Source organism: Eleutherodactylus coqui, chromosome 4 (assembly GCF_035609145.1).
Source record: "Eleutherodactylus coqui strain aEleCoq1 chromosome 4, aEleCoq1.hap1, whole genome shotgun sequence".
In the NCBI taxonomy this organism is placed as follows: Eukaryota; Metazoa; Chordata; class Amphibia; order Anura; family Eleutherodactylidae; genus Eleutherodactylus; species Eleutherodactylus coqui.
Genome location: NC_089840.1, coordinates 234,669,380 through 234,693,778, shown reverse-complemented (window position 1 = coordinate 234,693,778; position 24,399 = coordinate 234,669,380). Strand labels below are relative to the sequence as shown.

General features: G+C 44.2%; 1 protein-coding gene across 1 annotated transcript in view; it reads left to right on the top strand.

Moving 5' to 3' along the window:
- NEURL1 (neuralized E3 ubiquitin protein ligase 1) overlaps positions 1-24,399 on the top strand; it is a 90,410-nt gene that overhangs the window by 18,584 nt on the left and 47,427 nt on the right. Inside the window, exon 2 of the mRNA XM_066600887.1 lies at positions 19,805-20,046. Within this exon, the coding sequence (XP_066456984.1) occupies positions 19,805-20,046 (242 nt within the window). The remainder of the gene's footprint in view (positions 1-19,804; positions 20,047-24,399) is intronic.

The following is a 24,399-nucleotide window of genomic DNA, read 5'->3' as shown; positions in this document are numbered from 1 at the left end:
GGCCAACACCCCCATACACATGTATGTGCTCTGAATGTAGAGGGAGGAGAAAGTCACTGTCAGACATCTCCGGAAACTGCTTATAAAAAAAGATCGGATATTGAAATCCAACTTGGATCCTTCGGATTCCTATCTCCTCCAACAATTGGGGGAGAATTGGGAGGACCTACTACACATTAGATGATACAAGAATTGTATTTTCAGTCATTGAATGGAATTCTTTATTGTCTTCATCTAGAAGATGATGATGTGATCTGTGGTTAGTGCTATTGCCTTGCAGTGCTGGGGTCCTTGGTTCAAATCCAACCAAGGGTAACATCTGCATGGAGTTTGTATCTTCCCCCTGTGTTTGTGTAGGTTTCCTCCCACAATCCAAAACACACTAATGGATGAATATAGATTGTGATCCGCCATGGGACAGGGCCCAGTGCGACAATCTGTGTACAGCCCCGCAGATTACATATGTGCTATATAAAGAAGTTCAATGTCTACTGCAAAGATCTTTAATATGGTGAAGATTCACAAAGTATAAGCTTTATATTGATGAACCTGTTTTACCCCTTTAAGTTGAGTAACACAAGTCCTTTTCTTAAGACAGACTGTCCTTTGTTCGTTTTAGTCTTTTATATTAATATTCTCCTGGACTGAAGATAAATCCGGGTTGAACTGGAACTACCTGCAATGCAGAGGCTTTAGCGGATCTTATGTAATCTGCAAAGCACAAGCATCAGTCACTATAGCTGGAGTTTATAGTAGGGATAATGTTGGAGCCGGAGATTATAGTCCTAGTATTGCCATGAATTCATCCTCACTGCTGATTATATTACTATACGTAGCCAAAAAGACAAGGCAGGCAGCAAACTCAGCAGCGGAACATTAAGTGTCGTCATTTAAAAGCATCTTTTGTGAGAAATACTCTTAAAAGGGGTTTTCTTATGAACACAACTCCTAGCAAATGGACCGACTATTTCCCAGCAATGACCTGGGATAGGGCCACTATACATTTTGTATTCCACGGACATTCAACTGAATGGGCAACTAAACCGAATGGCCACTCTTTTCGAGACACCTGCCCTTTCATGATCTCAAAATTAGACATGTGACCCCCAAGTGCAACATAAAATCAGTTCCAATGTGAATCCACAGTAGAGTGAGAAAATCTGGGTGACTTTAGGGTTCTTTGCAGGGGGCGATTATCACCCGAATTCAGCTAATTTGGGCGATGAATGTCCCGTGTACATATGGCTGTCACCAGGGCATTGAGCAAGAAATCACTCACTTGTCGGAGTCACTTTGTTTTTAGCGGAAGCAACTATTGACCCGTGTAAACTGGAGTCGCTCAATGGTTGAGCGACTCCTGTTTACTGCAATGGAGATGGGCTGCAACTATTCCGACTCGCTCTACCTCCATTCACTTGAAAGACTATCGCTCCTGTGTAAGCACAGCAGTGATAGTCGGGCGGCAGTCTGTGGGACAGCTGTTGGGTTCTTGACAGTCGTCTCGTGTGAAGGGACTTTTTGAACAAGGTTTGGGCATCGGTGCTAGACTAACCGGAGCCAATTCATCAACAATTACCATTCTTGTGTAACAGTGTCAAGAGTAGATGGAGAATGGTGAGATTGAGGAAAAACATCCAGCAAAAGGGGGTCCTGTGGACATAGACAACCCATCGACAAGAGGTCGGAGGAAGAATCGTTCTGACACACTGGCAGCGCACAGTTAAGCAAATTGCAGAATACAATGCTGATGCTTAAACAAAGTGTCCAAGCCTAGAACTTATCGTTTTTTAGCACAAATGAGCTGTAGCAGCGCACAACCAGCTTGAGCGCCATTTGCTGTCTAAGGCCTCTATCACTGAAGCGTCATTTGGGTGCGTCAAAAAATCGCATCAAAGAGAACCTATACGGTTTCCTATGGGTTCTTTCAGATGAACACTTTTTTTAACACACCTAAAAAATTAAAGGGGTTGTCCCGCGCCGAAACGGGTTTTTTTTTTTTTTAAACCCCCCCCCCCCCCCCGTTCGGCGCGAGACAACCCCGATGCAGGGGTTAAAAAAACCACCCGCACAGCGCTTACCTGAATCCCGGCGGTCCGGCGTCTTCATACTCACCTGCTGAAGATGGCCGCCGGGATCCTCTGTCTTCATGGACCGCAGGGCTTCTGTGCGGTCCATTGCCGATTCCAGCCTCCTGATTGGCTGGAATCGGCACGTGACGGGGCGGAGCTACACGGAGCCCCATAGAGAAGAGGAGAAGACCCGGACTGCGCAAGCGCGGCTAATTTGGCCATCGGAGGGCGAAAATTAGTCGGCACCATGGAGACGAGGACGCTAGCAACGGAGCAGGTAAGTATAAAACTTTTTATAACTTCTGTATGGCTCATAATTAATGCACAATGTACATTACAAAGTGCATTATTATGGCCATGCAGAAGTGTACAGACCCACTTGCTGCCTCGGGACAACCCCTTTAAGTGTCAAAAGGCTTCTCTCTGTCTAAGGGCTCATACCCACTTGCGATTTTTTTCTTCCCCTGCGATGCGATAGCGATGATTATGAAACCAATGATTTTCAATGGCTTCATACTCATTTGTGATGTTTCAGCAGAGCTTTGCATCGCAGAGAAGAAATCTACAATATCGCTCAGTGTCTTCAATGGGGCCAGCGGCAGCAACGCTAGCCCCATTGAAAGCATAGGGAGAATACTGCGGACTTCTGCACAGCTGTGACAGCTGTGGCAGGAGTTTCCGTCATCTCCGCTGGGCCCGGTGACTGATGAATAGCTAAGCGCTGCCTGTAATTGGTTGAGCGCTCAGCCAATCAGCACAGCCCTTTCGGGAGGTGTGGATTTTTAAATTCCTGGCTGCTGAAAGTGCTGGACAGCAGTACAGGGGAGCCAGCGGGGGGTGCGTCTAAGCGGCGGAGAGGTGAGTAAAGATTTTTTTAACCAGCTAAGGATGATTTTCAGGGAAGGTATTATATTTCAAGCCCTTCCCCGAAAATCAGGCTGCGGGGGTTGCCACAAAACCACTGCTTTCAATGGGGCCGGCAGCAGCACCGACCCCATTGAAAGCAATAGGAGAATACTGTGGACTTTTGCGACAGCTGGGACAACTGTGGCAGAGGATTTCTTCATCCCCGTGGTCCCCGCGGGGATGAAGGAAACTCCTGCCATAGCTGTCACAGCTGTGGCAGAAGTCCGCGGTATTCTCCCTATGTTTTCAATGGGGTTAGCGCTGCTGCCGCTGGTCCCATTGAAAACACTGGCGATCTCACAGCATTTTTCTTGCACTGTGAGGCGAGTGTTTTCACTTGCTTTCGCAGCACAAGAAATAAAAACACCAGTGGGTGTGAGCCCTAAAGATAGGACTTGTCCTATCTTTTAACGGGACAACATCGGTGATTCCATAGACTCCCATGGGAGACTATGCGAGCCGGATGGCAAAAGGATGGGGAGGGAGTTTAACACTGCGGAGATGAAGGGAGTCCCTGCAGAGATAAAGGTAGTCCCTGTGGGGACGAAGGGAGTCCCCGCGGCAATTCCCTTAATTGTCCTGGTAGCCAAGGGATTTTGGGATTGCGGCATCGGTGCACTGCAGAGCATTGCAGTCAGCTGGGTAAAATCACGAAAACCAAGTTGCAGCTATTCTTCGTTCACACGATTTAATGCTCTGATAGCTGCAACAAGACTCCAATGGTCAAAAAAAGCAAAAAGAATTGTATCACTGAGAGTGGAAAAGCAACCCCTGGTCAGATGAATCTAGATTTCTGTTCCACCATGTTGATGGAAGGGTCAGAATTTGGAGCAAGCAGCATGAATTGATGACCCCTTCCTGTCAGCTGGTCAGAGCTATCTTGCAGAATGATTTCAAGGCCTAGTGGAATCTATGCTGCAGTTCCGAAGATCATAGGAGGTGTAAGGTGCTATTAGATGGGAGTCTCTAATAAGGTGGCTGCTCAGTGTATGTAATGCATGAATCCTTTTGCAGTTTCACTCTCCTCCGTCTGAAACGTTGAGGGAACTCGTGTATTAAAAAGAAACTATATTGTGTAATAGCTGTAACATTTACTGATTGAGTAAGAATGGAAACTGCTGATTTTTGTAAAGCTTCTACAAACTCTCTGAAGTAGTTCGCACTGTATATAATGTGACCAAACTAATCATTACATTCAATCAATCACAGGAGATGGCTTTACATGTGAAAGAGCGGATTAGAGAAACGCCCTAAAGGTAGATGATTAGATAGTGATGTGGCTCTAACAATAGTTAGTTTGTCTCAACAGGTCATGGTTTCGGGACCTCCTCAGTATTTGGTCTCTTTCACATGGGCGGTGTTTTTTTCGGCCGGCCACATCGTGGCCAAAAAACACATGAATGAGAAAAAACCGCAACCAAGTCACGACTAAATCTTGCGTTTTCTCACCTGTTTATATATATACGCCGCAGCACAGAATTCTATTGGCCATAGAGACATAGTTAAGCAGCGCTAGCCTTGCTAAAGTCCCTCCTCCTCCCTTTGCCAACAGCTCCCGGCAATAGAAGCTCCCATAGAAGCCTATAGGAGCTGCCAAGAAAGGGAGGGGGAGAAAGTTTAGTGGTGCTAGCCGCCGCTAAACTCCCACCCCCTCCCTTTGATGGCAGTTCTTCTTCGCGGCCAAAAGATAGAGCCAGACCTATCTTTTCCGGCCTGCGTCTAAAATTGGCTGCCGGATTCGGCAGCGTATATGCTATCTTTTCCAGCCGGCTGATTTTACATGCCTAAACATCTCCCATCTGAATGAATGCATTGAAATCCGAAGCTTCAGATGGCTGCGATCTTTGCCCAAAATAGCTGCGATAAAATGCTCATGTGAATAAGGCCTTAGCCTGGCTCCCACGAATGCGTAGTCACAGCATACTACGTGTACAGGTTTTGCCCGGGTAACATGCTGTACCAATCTCCCATAGACTGCCATGTTGTCGCTTGCAATGAGAGGAGGTGGGACGGAGGCGGGGCTAAGTTCTGGGAAATAGCTCCTCCCCTGCCCTGCCTCTCCTCATTGAAAATAGTGCAGGGGGGTAGAGAGGAGGCAGAGAGGGGGCAGGAGCTCAGAGCACTGCTCCCGGCTCTTCCAGCCTCCTCCTCCTGCAAAGAGGGATGCCGTATATCGGCCGGCATGAATACGCGACCGATATAAGGTCGTCTGAATGCGCCCTAAGTCAGAGACTTGATCGGCGTCCAATAGGCTTCTATTACACAGCAGCATTTCTTCCCTACAAAACGCAGGTGGAGAATGCAGATTGCATCCAGCACCGAGAAGTTCAGGTGCCGGCTGCAATCAGTGTAGCTCCACCTGCATTTTGTAGGGAAGAAATGCTGCTGTGTAACATTTGTTCAATGAGATGATAGATTCTTCTATGAGCATAAAAAAACACATCATAGTGAAAAGAAGGCGAATCTGAGTGCGGTGTGAACAACTGGTGACCTAGAAAGGTATTTTTTTACAGAACTTTTAAATGAAGAATATTTTTCAATATTTTCACTGCCAGAAGTCATAATTTATGTATTTCTACCCACCAACTATTGTTTGCCATTGACCACATGGTCATGAACAGTAGATTCAGTTAGTAGGTTCACGGAAGCACCTGACAGTCGTCCCAGTGATTATCGCTTGTGTACTTTCACACAGGAGCGATGATCACTCACTGAATGGAGGTGGAGTGCACTGGAGATCTCTTCTGGTCGCCCACCTCCATTCACCATAAACAGGTAGTTGTTCATAGGTGAATGATTGGGCAATTTTTTGATCTGCCTGCACTGAATGATGAACGATAAGTAAACAAATCATTGCTTGTCATTCAGTTGCTGGCAGCATTTAGGCTGGGTTCCCACGAGACGGAAATCCCGCGGCTTTGTCGCACTGAAAAGCCGTGAGATTTCTGCGGGAGAGCCGCAGCTTCAAAACCCGTGGCAAAACGCGGGTTTCGGAGCGGTTCAGCCGTTGGCATTATGTTGTGGCTTTCTCTCCCCACAGAGAGGAGTGAAGCCACAACGGAAATAAAAAAAGAATTAACATGCTGCGTCTTTCAATTTTGCGACAAACCGCTGGTTCCACCCGACTTCACCACGACGGATTGTCCACCCCGTGTGGACAAGATTTCTGCAAAATTTTGTTGACATGGCGGCAAATTCATTCCATGTGAACCCAGCCTTACATTGAACAATTATCGTTCAGTTTTGCACCATCCAGTGATGAACTGAATGATAATCGTTCCTTGTAAAAGACCGATTAATTCTAGAAAATTAGTTGTAACTGTAATAGTGTTAACATCAAAGTCTTGATTTCTTTCCATTGCCTTTTTAGGGATCTTTCACACAGGACAGAATATTCCATAACAGTGCTGCAGAATATTCAGCACCATGATGTACGGATTCCGGTGTGGAATTGAAAATAGCAGAATTCTGCATCAAAACCTGCAGTTACTAGTGCTGATTCAGGGATGACATATTCCGCAACATTGTTGCAGTGTTCCGCCCCCTGTGAAAGGTCCCCAGAATGTTTACATTATACTCCCTACTGTAATCTTGGTTTGTTTCCTAAACACTGCCCTCCTTGCCTGGCTTATTTACCCTGTTCCCGCAGCGGCTGGTCACGTGACCCGGGCAAAGGACACTGATCTTAATTATGATGTTAATTGTGATGTTTTGGAAAGGCCAAGAAGCTGCAGTATGTACATGTGTTCAATAGACACATATTTTTGTTTTTTCAGTTTCTAATCCGGACATCACAATGTTGTGTTTCGGGTAAAAACAGACAGAAAAAAGTCCTGTACTTGGACTGGAGAAAAGCATCTGAAATATGCAAGCAAAAGCTCGATTATGTGCGGCATTCTATTATTCCATATGTAGAGCTTTACAGGAGCACAGAGGAGCCGCTGGAGTGTATTTCATTACAGTATGATGTTTACATTAGAGGTCATTTTTTCCACATGTTGGATAATTTATTTGTTTCAATGTTCTTTTTTTAATTAAGCTTTTTAAGAGCTGGTACAGAGACTTATCAGCACCGACAGCGAATCTTCACTATCATGTGAGCTGGGAAAACGGAGACAGTTTCAGAATTATCAATAAGAAAACATTAAAGGGATTGCTTTGTACCAGCTTTTAAAGTTATAATGTAGCCACAGGATAAGGCTTCATTCACACATGCGTATATTGGCCACCCTATATCACACCCGGCTGATATTCGCTGCCCATCTGAATGCATTGGTTTATGATGCATCAGTTCAAATGGGTGTATTCCCATGGTGTAAAAGTGGCTGGCCAAGATAGCGCATAGGCATTTCGGCCGGGCACTTTTACGTCGGCCAGAAAAGATAGTTCAGGAACTATCTTCCTGGCCGGAATATGGCGGCGGCTTTCATAGACTCCTATGTGAGCCTATGGAAGCTGCCGGAGAAGGGAGGTGAGAGGGAGTTTTGCAGCATATCTGCTAAACTCCCGCCCCCTTCCCTCTGCTCTTTGCCATTTGTTTGCAATGGGAGGGGGCAGGAGCCAGTTGCTAAACTGCTGCCCCAACCCGCCACCTCCCATTGCTGGCTGCCAACAAGGGGGGGAGAGGGGGTGGGAGCTTAGCACACCAGCAACCGCCAATTTCACTTTCCGAGAGCCGGCTAGGGAGCAAAAAAAGGAAGGCAGTTTAGCAGAGCTAAACTGTATCCCCCCCCACCCTTCCCCCCCCCCCCCCCACACCCAACGGCAATCTGGCCTCGGCATATATATAACGGACCCTGGCCTTATGAACGGTCGCACAAAAGGCAGATTTCACATGATTTTCGGTCATGTGGCGGCCGTGAAACAGCCGTCCGAAAATAGCTAAGCTCGTGTGAAAGAGACCTAAGAAATAACTTTGTGATCAGCGCAGGTCCCAGCAATCAAACCTCCACCAATCACAAAGTTATCCCTTATTCTATAGTGAGCGGATATCTTTGAAAGTTGGCACAAACCTTTAGGCTGCCTGTCCACGGAGATCTGCCGCGGGAGATCTCTGACAGATCTATCTGACAGATAGACTCACTGTGGAGAATTGCGGCATGCCTCGATTTAGATCCCGCAAGCGGAGAATCGCTATGATTCTCCACTTGTGGACGCCGGCCCTACGCTTTCCATAGCAACGCTATGGAAAGCTTCACACTGCGCGATTCGTCGGCGATTTACCGCCGGCGAATCATCACCCGTGGACAGGAGGCCTTAAGCACATTTAAGGGTTGCTCTCTATGAGCTAAAGTGGAAAATGTGCGAACAAGCAATGGTTCCTGCTCTGGAAACCTGTCCATATATAATTGTGTACTACTAACAGCCTGTACTTTCCAGACTCTGTTGATAGCTGCAGTCCCACCCGGTTTACGGGATGCGACGGGCTGCAGCCAATAACAGAGCTCAGCGAGGCTTTTACCAATATGCTGTAACTCGGACAACACCTTTAATGTACAATATGACATACTGAAAACCGGTTTGACATTTTTAAGTGGGTTGAAATGTACAAAACAACATTTGGGTTTTGCTTTTATGGTGCAGCAGAAATGACATGTTAACTGTATTCTGTGTGTCCGTGTACATGGGGCGATACCACAAGTATACCGTTTCTAATGTATTACTACTTTATAAAAACTATATATAAATATAAAATAATTAGTTATTTTTATTCTTTTTAGTCCTTGAACTTGTGGTTACTTAATCACTTGTTACAGTACACTGCAATTCTTCTGTACAGCAGTATGTTGTGAATTTAAATGTCTACTAAACCCCGCTTCTAGGCTCGAGGCTGCCATGTGAACCCATCAGCAACCTGCTAGGTGCCTGGTGGAGTGGTCAACATTGACCACAGCATCTGAGTAGTTAAATGGCCGTGATAGGATCTAACAGGTAGTAGCTGTGTGGAACAGCTGGTACTCATCGGGTTCAGCTCCTGTGCCTACTACTCCATATACCACCTGAAACCACCCTCCGTACATTTACAGCAAGTGTTTGTTAAGGGCTTAAAGAAAAATCACCAAAAAGATGTTTTGCATAAAAATGTAATTTAAACAGATTGTTTTCTAATGACACATTCCCCTAAAGTTTTTTTTAAACTTTTTCTTCCTGTCTCTGAAATGAAAACATCTTTAAATTGCCAGTATGGACATTAAATAAAAACCAATCTTGGTCCTGTACAAATGCAGTAAGTAGTCTAAATCCTACAAGGAGAATCACGACTTATACTATTGATAGAGTTCCCCTTTAATACCTGATTGGCTCTTTCATTTGAATGGATCCAAACTTTTCACATTTCACCTACTCAGTTTTCTACACATACTTTCTATGTAGTAGGGTTTTGATCCTATTTTGATTATGATTCCCACAAGTATATGCTAGTTAGTTCCATATGTGGCAGTAATACATCTATCTGCCTCTATATTATGCATGCACACTGCTATGGACCAATACATTTATCGGGGCAGACAAGAGAAGGAGAAAGATCTCCAGAGACATGGATTGCTATCAGCTTTGGGCACCATAGTTTAGTAACAGCGATGAGTCAGGGACCAGCCTATTAGATGAACAGATGTTACATGTTAAGAGCACAAGGTAATAATATATACACGTACTGCCCATGCCGTAATAATACCTACATAATCAATGTGATAGAAAGGTCAGGCGTGGTGTTAAGGAACATAGAGTGTGCAGAAAAGACACATGTTTATGAGCTGGATGGTTATATTATCAGCATTTCACACATGATATTAATTATCAATGTGTAGAATAAGTACAAAACCATCTTTCTTCTATTAATTGTAGCTGTGGCTTATTTAGCTGCCCTTACTTTATATAATGGTGCAATGCTGTGTCAGGGCACCTTCACACTGGTGAGAAAATCGTGCGAGATTTGTGCACTGCGAGACGCACAAATATGAGCCCCATTCTTTTGAATGAGGTCATAGACATTAGATATGTTTTCCCGCAGAGCACCACAACGCGAAACTATGCAGGAAGCACATCGCAGCATGTTCTACCTTTCTGCGTGATCTCACATCGCAGCACCCATTGCTTTCAATGGGGCCGGCGGCAGTAGTACCAGCCCAATTGAAAGCCATGGGAGAACTCTGCGGTCCTCTGCCGTGGCTGTAACAGCCGTGGTGGGGGATTCTCTTCATCCCTGAGGGGATGCAAGACTGTTTTTACATGAAAACGCCTCGCCTCTATGGGGCTCTCACATGGTGGCAAGTGCGATATGGGGCTGTGAATCATGGCCCGATATCGCACTCACCAGTGTGAAGGCAGCCTTAGGGCATATGAATGTCACAACACAGGGCCCCCCCGCTAGGGATTCCTCTCTATGAAACAGAACATAAAGTGAATCTGAATGGCCGCCATGTAATGTGGCCATTCTAGAGAAAATGTTCCACCGCGATGAGCAGATCACCCAACTGGCTTCTATACAAAAAGAGGTTGTCTTCATAGGACAACTCCATTAGTCCGGCTTCACATGGGCAATAAAAGTTTGTGCTATGTGGGAAACATCACGGCATGTTCTATCTTGTGCGTGCTCTCGCTTTGCATCCCCCACCAGTGGCAGCATCGCACCACACGCTAGGTACATGTGATGCGAGGTTTCCCATTAAAAACAATGGGAGGAACTCCACTATCCTGGGAGGGTTCCCTGCATCCCCAAAGTTATGCAAGGCTGTTTTCACCTGAAAACACCTTGCATCTTCAGGGAATCTCGCATGGTGGGAAGTGCGATATGGGGGCAGGATTTAAGGCCTCATACCGCGCTCACCCGTGTGAAGTTAGCCTTAGGGTGCTTTCACATGGACAGAATTACCCCGCCAGATGCACCACAAGCCTCAGTAAATTCTGCCTCCACAATCACATCTAGTGGTCTGTCCCACTAGCAAGACACTTCCTGATTACAGGATTCATAAATCCCACCTCCAGGAAGCAATGGCTCTGATTGGTTCATGGCCAATCAATACAGCACTCGATGAACCAATGTGATTGCTGTGATTGGTTTATCACGCACTGCATTGATAGGCTGAGTAGTGTTTGAGAACCAATCAGAGCCATCACTTAGTGGAGGTGGGATTTATGAATCCCGTAATCGAGAAGTGATCTTCTGTGGGCGGCCAAGACTGCAAGAAGCGCGTTGGAACTCAGGAGAGCAGCGGGAGGGTCCTGGACTGAGCCTGCAAGGTAATGTATTCCTTTTTTTAATGAAATGCAGCTACGGCTTATTTTCAAGGTAGGCCTTATATTTCAAACCTCCCTTCTCCCCCGAAAATCCTGAAAAATCAGGATAGGGCTTATTTTTAGGGTAATCCCACCCAAGATCATTTTCCCCAGGTTTGAACTTGTCCTCCCCAATAGTTTCCAACCCAAGGACTTTGTTACCATAGCTGCTGTGGACTCCCAGGGGAATCTTGCAAATCCTATTTCAATGTGTTCAAAATTGCAAAACCATGCATTTATCCATAAGATATCTATTTCCAAAATGCTCCGTTCTCCAGATATTGCAGATATTGATTCCTTTGCCCTCTGGTTGTTTACTGCTCATTGCCAGGAAAACAGACCATCTCTTCTATGGAAAGAAAAAGCAGAGCACTCGTGAGATCCAGGCCATCAGATGCAAGACTAGTAAACTATATACAGGGGCGTAACTATAGAGGATGCAGGGGATGCGGTTGCACCTGGGCCCAGGAGCCTTAGGGGGCCCATAAGGCCTCTCTTCTCCATATAGGGAGCCTAGTACTATGAATAAAGCATTATAGTTGGGGGCCCTGGTACAGGTTTTGCATTGGGGCCCAGGAGCTTCCAGTTACGCCTCTGACTATATGCCTACATGGTATACTGAGTTCTCACTTATACTCTGGCCATAATGATGGGGGATATACCCGCTGCTTAGAATTCAAGCCTGTGTGGAGTATCTCACTTTGGCCTTCCTTAGTAGATCCATTGATTTGCCCCTGGCACTTTTCCTCTCCTCAGTACATCAGTGAAATGTATTATCTGCCAGAAAGAAAGCAGAGCAGAGTGTTCAGCGCCGAACATCATCGCTGCAAGCCGACCGTCTAGCACATTGATTTTACGCTCATAAAAGTAACACTGAGTCATGAGGTTCAACAGCGACTCTTCTGTGCCCATTGTAGGGATCTTTTCATTTCTCCAACTCTGTCATACAACGGCGGGGTTTCTGCACCGCAGTGACCGTAAGACCGGGATCTGCTAAAACACACAAGTGATATCACTGGAAATATCTTCTTCAAATGACTTCCCTTATTTGTTTTTGGGAAGTGACATGATCCCTTATGGAGTTATTGGGAACATGTGAGGTTTACATGAAGCTTGCATCTACAAACAAGTCAAGGATGTCAACAGAAGGAACAAAAAGAATGAAGGAAACGGCGACGTTTGGCTGCAGACAGAAAACACAAATAAGTCTTTTGTTGCTTCCATCAGTGTTTATAAAACAAACACACTGACTAATGTTGTACAACATGCTGTGTATTAGCTCATGTTGTACCGCCTCGTCTGATACTGTCTATAAGACTTATCATGGGAGTGCCGCCCTGTAGGTTACATACGAGACTTCCGTTTTTAGTTTTTTACGTATTTTTTAACCTTATTATTTTACTTTTAATATTGTTAATTTACTCACAACATGTTTTGGTAAGGGTGAAGTCACACGAACATACATCGGCTCGGTTTTCACGCCGAGCCGATATACGTTGTCCTCGTGTGCAGGGGGGGGGGGAGGATGGAAGAGCCAGGAGCAGGAACTGAGCTCCCGCCCCCCTCTCCACCTCCTCTCCACTATTTGTAATGGGAAGAGGCGGGGCGGGGATGGGGCTAAGTTCCGAGAATTAGCCCCGCCCCCATCCCACCTCTCCCCATTGCAAATAGTGCAGAGGGGCGGAGAGGAGGCAGAGAGGGGGGCGGGAGCTCAGTTCCTGCACTTGGCTCTTCCATCCTCCCCCCCCCCCCCCTGCACACGAGGACAACGTATATCGGCTCGGCGTGAAAACCGATATACGTTCGTGTGACTTCACCCTAAAACTGTTTTCATATGTTTTCCAGTTTATAGAAGACTTGTCACTAGAGATGAGCAAGTATACTCGCTAAGGCACATTACTCGAGCGAGTATCTCCCCGCTCGTCTCTAAAGATTTGGGGGGCGGGGGAGAGCAGGGAGGAACGGAGGGGAGATCTCTCTCTCCCTCTCTCCCGCCCGCTCCCCCCTGCTCCCCGCCGCAACTCACCTGTCACCTGTGCCGGCCCCCGAATCTTTAGAGATGAGCGGGGAGATACTCGGCTAAGGCACTACTTGCTCGAGTCATGTGCCTTAACGAGTATACTCGCTCATCTCTACTTGTCACCTCTCCTGACATGTCTATTTTAGCAAATACTTGCATTTCCCATAAAATAACAATTGTGGAGCATCTTTGGTTTCAGGACATTTCATCCAATTTCCTTTATCCAATCCACACTTTGTCCAATTAGATTCCTCATCTAGTAAGACGTTTGACATTTCGCCATTGATACTTTATGCCTTACTTAGGAAAAGAGATGTGTGTTCTGCTCTCGAACATGTAGTCTATATGAAATCACTGTCTGAAGGATGACTTCGGATGTCACCACCTCTTGACCTAATACTGTAGTAAAAAAGTTGTAATTTCAGTGACATCATTACAGGTCCTGTAGTGCAAGCGCTGAAGGACCTGTGATGACATCAATTATACGCAGATCAACAGACATTTTAAATTAATAAATGAGCAAAAACAAAGAGGCCCATTAACGACAAAGTTCACTAAGTAACTGATATACTGTACATCTGTAATATTCGATTCTCATAAACACCTGTACTGTCCCACAACGAGAGTTCCTGCCACAACCCAGTGGAAAGTTGTCATGTGGTTGCATATTTTTCATATGCATAATAATACATATTCTTTGTACTTTGCATCGCACTACCTTATACTTGCAATACCAAACAGGCCTGGTCACTAAGGGGTTAAAATAAGTGGCTCAGAATCACTTTTGCGTTTCCAATGCTAAGTGCATAAAATTCAGGTTGGACATAGTGATATATAGGACAAATTGAGATTGGTCGAATTGCTCGCCCGGATGAGTTTTTCCTTGGACCCATGTATGAAAGGGCAAGAAATCTTGGACCAACTGCCCTCAAATCACATCTTTTCTTAGAACTCTACATTATGACTGCCTCTGTTATTCTTCATGGAAATGGATTAAAGAGGAACTGTCACATCTTCGGGTTATTTGGGATAGTTAAATAACTTTACAGCCAGGGTTCAGCTGACCCCAAATATTTACTTTTTTTTTCTACTCCCTTCTGTAGAAAATTGTGCAAACCCTGCACAATTGTCATTAGATATGGTTCCTGGCGCTAGTATTCAATCAAGTGCGCGGTCTCCTCCGCTTACTGTCAATAGATGACATCAGGTTTGATTGACAGTGATCAGTAGGGGCCACCCACTTGACTGAAGACTAGTGACAGCAGCCATATGAAAGGACTGTCGGCACAGGGGAACACAGTTGAGAAGAGAAGAAAGAAGTACATTGCTGAAGTCAATAAGAACTTGTAAATGTGAAGCTATGCAGCCGTCCCCGGCTGACCTGCGCACGTGACCGATCCTTTTTTAATACATTTAGCATTCTTTATTATTATTCCCATTGTCTATGAGACATTTGCCTATACTGGGTGACCATGTCAACACTGATTGGACAGTGTCAGAATACAAAGGCAAATATGATATTAGTAAATAGGAGTTTATAGAGCTGAAAAAAGACATATGTCCATCTAGTTCAGCCTATTACCTCCTGTCTCCAAACAGTCATGTCTATTAGCCCTGAACCATATGTTAATATTTTTTAGGACCCGATGATGGGACCTGAGTTGCAGCTTGGTGACTTCTTTTATATAGAACTACTTCCAGTACATCATTAAGTCCTATCAGTTGTGTTTTGAAGTAACGGTTTCCTGCCATATCTGCAGTCATTCGCTAAATTTGTTGCGGTCTGTTCAATCCGACATAATTGGCGTCTATTTTATAAATGAAAATTGGATGACATAAATTTTTCTTTGTCACCAAGGTCAGAACATTTTCTCCCTTTGCACATTGCTATCTTGTTATGTAAATAAGGTGTCATGATTATTGCTTCATTTACCAAAGCAATCAAATTCCCCGGATTGGTTGCTGTGGGACTCCTCAATCAGCCAGGGGTGGTAACGCTCTAATTAGTCATTGGCCTGTGATATTAATTTGTTACTTTATTGGTTTTACACCCGGGTCTCTTTACCCTCTCATTTGCTGCTGTTTGCACCCACTTTCATGTCTGTATGTTCTGACTTTCAGGTGGTCTTCTCGGCCCTGTGGGACCGGCCTTTCTCTTACTTTTCATGCTGCATTGCATTCAGCAGGGATGCAGTTTATTCCTGCACACTAATGCAGGATCTGTAGTACTGTGCAAATTCACTTGAATGGAGATGCGCTGACATTACTTGCACAGTGGGTAACCGGGAACACTTTATGGTAGAAATGGTCTGAAGAAACCTCTATCCCATTGTTTGCAGGATTAATGGGGTCCCAGAGGTTGGAGACTCACTAATTAAAATGTCCTAATAATTATGTTATGCGAGATATAAGATGGGAATTCACTTTTAAAGGGGTTCTGTCATTAAAAAAAAATCAATATTCACCTATTCCTCCCCAGGCAGACTCCTTAGCGCATCTCCTCGCTGATCTTCTCCAGTCCCCCGGGTCACCTCACTGCAAGCTGGCCGGATCCTCTTCTTCTTGTTTTGGAGTGTCCATTCTCTGCATTCTTCTTCTGGAAGGTCAGTGTAGATTATCTCACTTGGGACGTAACGTTCACTGCCTACGAAGGAATGCCGATCTATTGCTGAGTCTGCGTATGCGCGCTGTCTCGTCACGAGAGTTCATATACTATTGCAGAGAGACAGCACGCATGCACAGTCTCTGAAATAGCTCGGCACTCCCTGCTAGGCAGTGAACACTACGTCATTAGTGACTGATCTGCTAGAAGAAGAATGCCGGAGATGTATGCTTCATCACCAGAAGAAGAAGAATCGGCCGGCTGGAGGTGAGGTGACCCAGGGGGGCTGCAGCAGAGAAGAGAAGATCGTCAGGAAGAAGATGCAGTAAGTTGACTGCCTGGGGAGGAATAGGTAAGTATAGATTTTTTTTTCTAATGACAGAAACCCTTTAATGTGTGCAGTAAGCTTTATATGCAGCTATTAGAATACCAATGATATATTTTTATTGCCTAAGTGGTTAAATGGAGCTAAATATCAAAGACCAATCCTCGTCACATGTCCATTGTTATAAATGGCTATGGAAGACAGACGAGGAGATGAGAAATGTGTGTAGGAAATATTTACATAGTGAGGAGCGTGCGGATGGGGAAACCTGGACAGAACATATTTCAAGGAAGAGAAGGCATCTTCCTGTCATTCTTTCAGAAAGTACAGCACAGGAGATTAATTTTCCATTTTTTCTATACTCTGTGTGACTTGCATTTTTAGCGGTGATTAAGGCCTGGAGAGATCTGTTTTGTTGGTCTTTCTGCGCTTTGACGTCTGAAGGGTGACCCAGGCTTCTACATATGAAGGATATCATTCCAGCAAGCCTTGTACCACTGCTCATCTCACTATATACAAACACATCCTGAATTCTGCAGTGTCTGCTGCTATGATGTAGGTCAATTATCATGCCAGAGGGAAACAATGTTAGTCATAGCCAGTCTATTTCTCTCATCTCTCCATTGTGCCTCTAGGGAACCTCTATAGGTGTAGAGCGAAAAATAGTGTGGTACAGTGTTAGCCAAAAATAATCTATGTGATATTAAATACTCTTGTATAAAAAAGATAAAAGTTGTCACGGCTTGCCGGCCGTGTCGGAGGACTGGGCTGACGTCGCGGAGTCGGTCCTGGTCCTTGTGATCCTATTGCCGGCACATGCTGAGTGTCATTTCAGTGCTGGCAGCTGATGGGGACACCTTTTTGCTAGTATGTTGATAAGTTGGTCATCTGGTAGTTGTGTATCCCAGCCGGCCAATCGGCTTTCATTTCTAATACATTTATTCTGGCTCCTCCTCTCAGAGGACGCCGGTTATACTCTTGGTTTGAAGGTGTTCCTGGTCAAGTTGGTGATTTATGGTCTAGTCTCACGTCTCAGTTAGGATAAGTCTGTCTGGTGATTTTCTTTATCTGGGTGTTGTTATATCTGATCTCCTATACATTGTGGTTCATATGCTTGTGTAAGATCTAAGTTTTACCACATTCCCTGACACTATCTAAGGAGAGTTAAGGTTGCCACAGATTCCCTCTTCCCCTCATTGTTTTGTTTCCTAATTCAGTTTTTTATTACAGAGGTTATACAGGGCCTTGTGTGGTTCAGGGTGCTAAGGCAGCAGAATGCAGTCCTAAGCTCTCGCTCACGACCTGAAGGTTGCTGATCTCCTATACATTGTGGTTCATATGCTTGTGTAAGATCTAATTTTTACCACATTCCCTGAAAATTGTGAGTTCAATCTCCGCGTGGTTTAGGTAGCCGACTCAAAGTCGACTCTACCTTCCATCCTTCTGAAGTCGGTAAAATGAGCACCCAGCTTGGTGGGGGGTAATTAATAAATTACTTGAATGGGCTATGGAATAAATTGGAGCTATACAAATAACAAGACTGATTTATTTATTTACTAGAGATGAGCGAGCGTACTCGGTTCGGGTTCCCCAATGCTACCCCCGCTCCACCACGCCGCCCCCGCCCCCCCGAATCTTTTCGTCCGAGTAGTCAGTTACTCGGAAAAAGTGGTGCTCGTGTGCAAAAACACCCGAACCGAGTACGCTCGCTCATCTCTATTATTTACCTTTATTGGCTAAAAAACAAAAATGATATAGGCAAGCTTTTGAGGCTACTTAATACCTCTTCATCAGGCTTAACCTGTGATAACATGCTGATGCTGTACCAGGTTCCTTTAATCTACAAGAGGTCCTATTTTTCTCCTCTCTGGATACATATGGCTCAATAACTCTTCCATCTGGAGGAAATATGTGAACACAATGTGCTGCCTGACAACTTATTCTACTCACAGTGGGAGCGTTATTGCTGGGTGCAGAGTCAATTTAGAGTGATTTAGAGCCGTAACTCCATGCCCACTTTATGCCTGGAATATTATCAGCCGAAGTATTTCAGGTCGTTTAGCTTTAATGTTACACATATAACGGGCCGTTCTTTTGTAGAAACATGCAAATCAGCTCTAGGTGGAATAGGGAAGCTTTAACTACTTTTGGGAGTAGCTAGAAACACATCCCGAGAATGCGTGAAACAATGTATTTCACTTTGCTGATTACTATTGCTATTTTTATTATTTTATCATAAAGTTCTATAGATAAGTGAAAAATTTAGGCCGGTTTCACACAACCGAATTTGAATTGCAGATTCCTGGAAATATGCATAGATGCATAGACTTATGCAGTTCTGCTCACATCAGTGTGTAGGAATTGTGCAATCCGCGAGCGGAAAACAAAGAGCAACATGTTCTATTTTACTGTGTATATACGTGACATAGAGCCCATTGTTCTCCATGGTCACATATATAATTAAATTGCATATGGGCTCCGGATATCCATGTCAACATAAACAACAAAAAAGCCAAAACATAACCGCCTGTGTGAGTGTGTGGTCATGCGCAGTGCAATTTCGCAACAGTCCGCAGGCTTACGGCCGGGCTCACAGCTGTAATCAGCTGCAGGAGTCTCACTGCGGATTCCGCTTATAGCTGTGTGAGCACATCACTAAGTAGTCTTTCTTCTACAAGCATGGGAATATATATATTGTGATGTTCAAAATTGAAGAGGTATACTGGTATTCCCATGATTTAATTTTACGACATTTTGCTAGAATGTGGCAGTGATGGACATAGACAACTGAGGGCCCCCGTGAAAAATCATTATGTGGGCCCCCTTTCTCCAGCCTACCTGCCACTTACATCTTCTCCCATTTAAAATAATGATTGTAAAAAGTAAGTTTTGCAGTTTTTTTCTCTGGAAACCATGCAGTCTTATATTTCCATGCAATGAAAGGTAGTGTCCCTGGTGGTTTAGGGTAGTGAAGGGGTAATCCTAATATCTCTGGTGGTCTAGGATAGTTATGGGGTCAATGGTAATATCCCTGGTGGTCTTGAGTAGGGAAGGTATAATGTTAACATTCCCTGTGATTTAGGAGACTGAAAAATTTATTGTCAGATCCCTGGTGATCTAGGATAGTGAAGGGGGTTATGGTAACATCCCTGGTGGTCTAGGGCCATGAAGAGATTAATGATAGCATTCCTGGTAGTCTATGGCAATTAAGGGATTAATAATAAAATCTGCAATTGTCTAGAGCACTGACAGGGATAATGATAGCATTCTTGATGGTCTAGGACATTGAAGGGGTTACCTCCTTATGCTGCAGGCTCCAGGACTTCTTCCTCTTGCTATTTTAAACATGGGAGCCTTTGGGTGACCTATGACATTGTATGGCAATACAGTAGCATACAATACAGGTAAAGAATGGTTTCAAGAGCCATGGAACAACCGGCAAACCAAAACAAGGCTTGCAAAACCCAACAGCATAATAATGGGCACATTTTGGTCTTTGCTATAACCCTCCCTTCCATGTACGCCACTAATCGTAGACATTCCTTGAACTGAATGTATGGGAGATTTTGGATATTGTTCATCATCTCATACAGTTTTTTTCTTTTCAGATTCTATAGGTGGGACATTTCCAGCCTCCTCTCATCGATGTCATCACAAGCAGAAGCACTGCATGCCCATGCCACAATGTGGGGGATTAGTAATCAGTCCTCTCCTTTTCCATCCTCATGCCAAGGGATCCCAGATCATGATGGACACCACACAGAAAGCAGTAAAGAGGCAGGCTAGCTTCTGTAACGCCATCACCTTCAGCAACAGACCAGTAGTCATACATGAACAAGTGCGGCTTAAGGTACGTTCCTTTTCTTGCTAGCATTAGCTACACAACGCAAATACCCAACTGGTGGCTAGAGTGTAGTGCGCCCAATCTCATCCCATGGCACCTAGTCTTGGGAGTTTAATTATCGTAAACCTATCAGTAATCATTTATTATATAGCTGTTAGATAACAGGATTGGGCACAATATCTATAATTCTGGAACCCTAGTAGGACGCATCAATCAGGCTTGAACAGAGGTTTCACAATTTAAAAGTGCAGACTCAGCAACCTGCTCTGCTGAGAAAGAGCGTTCAACTGTAATCAGAATGACCGAAAACGAAACAATAAAGTGAAATTCCCGGTGTTCGAATTCTAACGTGACATTGTACCAGCGCAGATGGAACGTCGATGACCCTTTCTATCAGCTGCAGCACTTGAATGAAGTGATTTGTCAGAATTACCAAACTGAAAATGGGCATAGCATCTCTATAATAGTTAACCCTAAAATGCCACTCATTCCTCTGTCCTCTCATGTTTTCTACTGAGCATTGATCCCCAGCTAGTGGCTTCTGTACACAAATGTGTCATTTTATTAAATATTATAAATATGTTGCCACTTTTTCCTATGATCAGAAGCTTCTCTCTTCCCTTCCTATCATTATTATAGATAGAGAACGAAGGACACATTTTAGCAGACCGCTGAGTGACAGCATGCTGCTCATATGACAAGGTTTTCTTATGTAACTGTGTCCTATTCTGTTTGCACATATGAGAAGAGATGGAACATCATCAAAGGGTCTTCTGTATACAGCTGCTGTGTTTACGGAGCGTTCAGCTGGTATACAGGTGAGCGGTCCATGCAGAACACAGCTGGAGCGCTGTCTTCTGCATACGGTTGCAGTCACACACCCGGGCACAGGAGCCTAAGGGGGCGCAAAAGGTCTTCTTGCTCCATATATGCAGACCACTCCGTGTCATCTCCGAATGAACCCAGGCACAGGGAAAATATTGAAATATTGTCTATTCACCTCAATCTTGAATTGAAAGATGACTTGTTATGCCTGTTGTAGTGACAGCCTCACTGACACTATTGACAATCTTTTTTGCTCCCCCCCCCCCCCCCCCCCCATTTGGGCAATCCTTAGATTTGGTTCCTGAATGTGTAAAAGTGGTCAGTGCCCACCCCTCGCAAATTGGATATCATCAATGGGACCACCAACTTTATACAGTACCAGGAGACAAATCTAAGGATACCTAGATGGGCAACAAAAGTGAGTTGGGAGAAAAGAGCAAAAGTAGTGTCGAGTCGGACTGGAGTTGAAAAGCTGTGCAACTGGCCTCACTGACATGGAGTGAAACAGTCTGGACATACTGTAGCACTATATTCTGCATTTAGTACATATTGTGCCATCAAAAAAAATACTCCTATAGAATATTTCAGATTATTCGCAAAGTCCATGACCTGACTGACTTCTGATGCTTTGGTAACAGCTGTGAGGGCTGCAGGATCTTGTGGCTGCAAACCAGAATCCTGATAAAATACAAATGCAAACAGAAGACAAAGTCAGATTCTTACATATTTCAGGCTGCTTGAACCCTTAACCCTTACCAATCCACTGTCTGACCTCTGAAGACATTATGATTTAAGGCTGTACAGCTCTGATGTTGGAAGACGTCCGTCCGGGTTCTCTTACTGTATATTGCCAGCCTCTCTGCTGTCGGAGCCTATCCAACGTGTCACCTCATGCAGTACTGGCTTTAGCCAGCAGATAGCGCCGCTGTATAACGGCAGAAAAAGAGCAAGCCCCCTAGGAAAACCAGGATACAAACTGGATTGCAAAGGGTTAATGACTAAGATGGTGATCTCCCATAGTGGTACAATACAGTAGCACACCAATTGCCAGATGGGGGTTCCTAAGTTCCCCATTCCTCCTTATCACCCAACCCCTGTGAGGGAGAGTTTGAATGGTGGCTCCAGTATGCGCACTCAGCCTCCGGCAGCCCTATAGATTCTGAATGCAAAGGAACAGGAAACTCGGGACTCCGTTTCAGTGATCATGTATTTATCACCAATTCTATGGATAGATGATAAATGACCTTAGTATGAAACCCGTTTAATAACGGAATTCCTCTTTTAAGCCTTTCTTATTTGAGACCTATCGATAATTTATATCACATTTTAATGTGTCCTGTAGTTCAGTTCTTGATTTTCAAGAAGTCTGCTTGATATTCAGAGGGTGAAAACATTTCTCCCGGTCTTATCCAAATGATATATTTTCAGCTTCACAATATAAACAATGTTTTTCTTCACTGACAGCAAGCAGATAACTTGAAAACATTTGTTTAAAAAGTTGTATAACTTTTCGTTATAAAAGTTTTATTAACATGAATCTGGAAAACCCCTGTAGGGTTTTAAATGGGGAACTTTCCACATAGCCTTAAAGGGGATGTCTGAGTTATTTAAACTGTAGTTAAATGGGACCCCCATGGTCAAAAATAAAAAATGTAATACTAATACTCCCCTCTCTCGGCTCCCTGCTGTGTCCAGCACTGCTTTCTCTGGTCTCCCTTCTGATGTAAAGTTTACAGGCTGCAGCAGCCTTTGTGTGGGTCATCACAGGCTGCTGTAGAAGTTCAGTTGATTGCTGCACTCTGTGATTGGCTACAGCAGCCAGTGATGTCTCGTACACAGGCTGCTGCAGCCTGTAGACGTTAGCCAGAGAGGAGACATGCAGCGGCGGTGCTGGACACAGCAGTAAGGCAGGAAAGGTGAGTGTTAGCTGGTTTGTAATTTTTCAGCATGGGGGGACCTGTTTAGCTACAGTTTAAATAACTCGGACAACCCCTTTTAAGTGTCAGTAAGTTTATTCATACTTTAATAATAAAACATGTGACTAAGAACTGTTTCCCCTAAATCTGACTGTACTGCACCTTTCCACCTCATCTAGCAATGACATGGGGTCATGCCACTATAGAGCCTCCAAGTAAATTACCATTCACGGCGAAAATATTCTGGCAGCTTTCGCTTGTCATTCTGGTTCGGGATATGTTAATTTTCTTTGCTAAATTGGCATGAAGAAAGAAAACACATCTGGCCTTTACTGGTTGTAAAAATCTGCAAGTGAGGGTAAAATAGTGTACACAATTTATTTTGTGAGAGAAACCACACTCATAGACAGCTCGCAGTCCTGAAACTTCACGCCTGGCTTCCTTCATTTAAATTGAAGGAAAGGATACGTATCGAACAAGCATATTTGGACCAGCCGCGATGATTGCGGCTAAAGCCTGTCAAGTCCCATTACGTGCAAACTCTTTGTCTTGGCTGGCTATCCTACAAAAATAAACGGATTTCAAAAGTCGACGGTGTCACCATATTGTTATACGTGATTTCTTATGGTATCTGACAATCAAAGTATACAATCAGCCGACTTTTTATATGTACACGTGGTCTTTTTTTATAACCTATACATTCACATTTTACAGGTGGAGCTTATATTTAGGTAATATCTGGTTATATGAGGAATTCAACACCCACAGGCACGGGCTGTTGTCACATAAAGGAATTACTGTGCAATAGGTTTTTTTCTGATTCATTACTTATCATTTAAAGGGAAACTGTCATCAACTTTTACAATAGTAAACTAATTTTTCCATGGTTCTTTATATAGGCATACCGAAGGAATCGTTGTTTCAAAAATGTCCTCGACATATGTAAATCATGCAGACCAGTTTAGTGGGCCAGCTGGACCTGCTGTTTTCTTCATAGGCTTTTCCCCTATTTCTGCCCCTCTCCTATGATCCAAAATAATAGGTCAGCACGCAAAGCTTCCATAAAACGGCTTTTCTATATTTTTTTCATTGCAATTAAAAAGATGTTACAATATAACAGAGATGAGTCTCCAATGTGCAGCAGACAGGCGGAAGGAAGGTATACGACATATCAAGTTCATAGAATAATATATAAGTTCAAAAATACATGTATGCAAAGCCATATATCAACAATCATATATGGTTTGTTGATATATGGTTTTGCATACATGTATTTTTGAACTTATATATTTTTCTATGCAATTGATATGTTGTATACCTTCCTTCCGCTTGTCTGCTGCACATTGGAGACTCAACTCTGTTATATTGTAACATCTTTTTAATTGTAATGAATAAAATATAGAAAAGTTGTTTTATCGAAGCTTTGCATGCTGACCTATTATTTTGGATTGCGTGTGTGGCAGAGCATGTGGTGCTGGTTGTGGGATGCAACTGTGATTCATTAGACTACCCTAGGGCCCGTTGACCGGCGCATGCATAGATGAACGTGGTTCTTCTGCCCACAATAGAGGAGCTCATATGCGCCTGTCAGTGGTGCCACAAGACTTTGAAGTGCAGC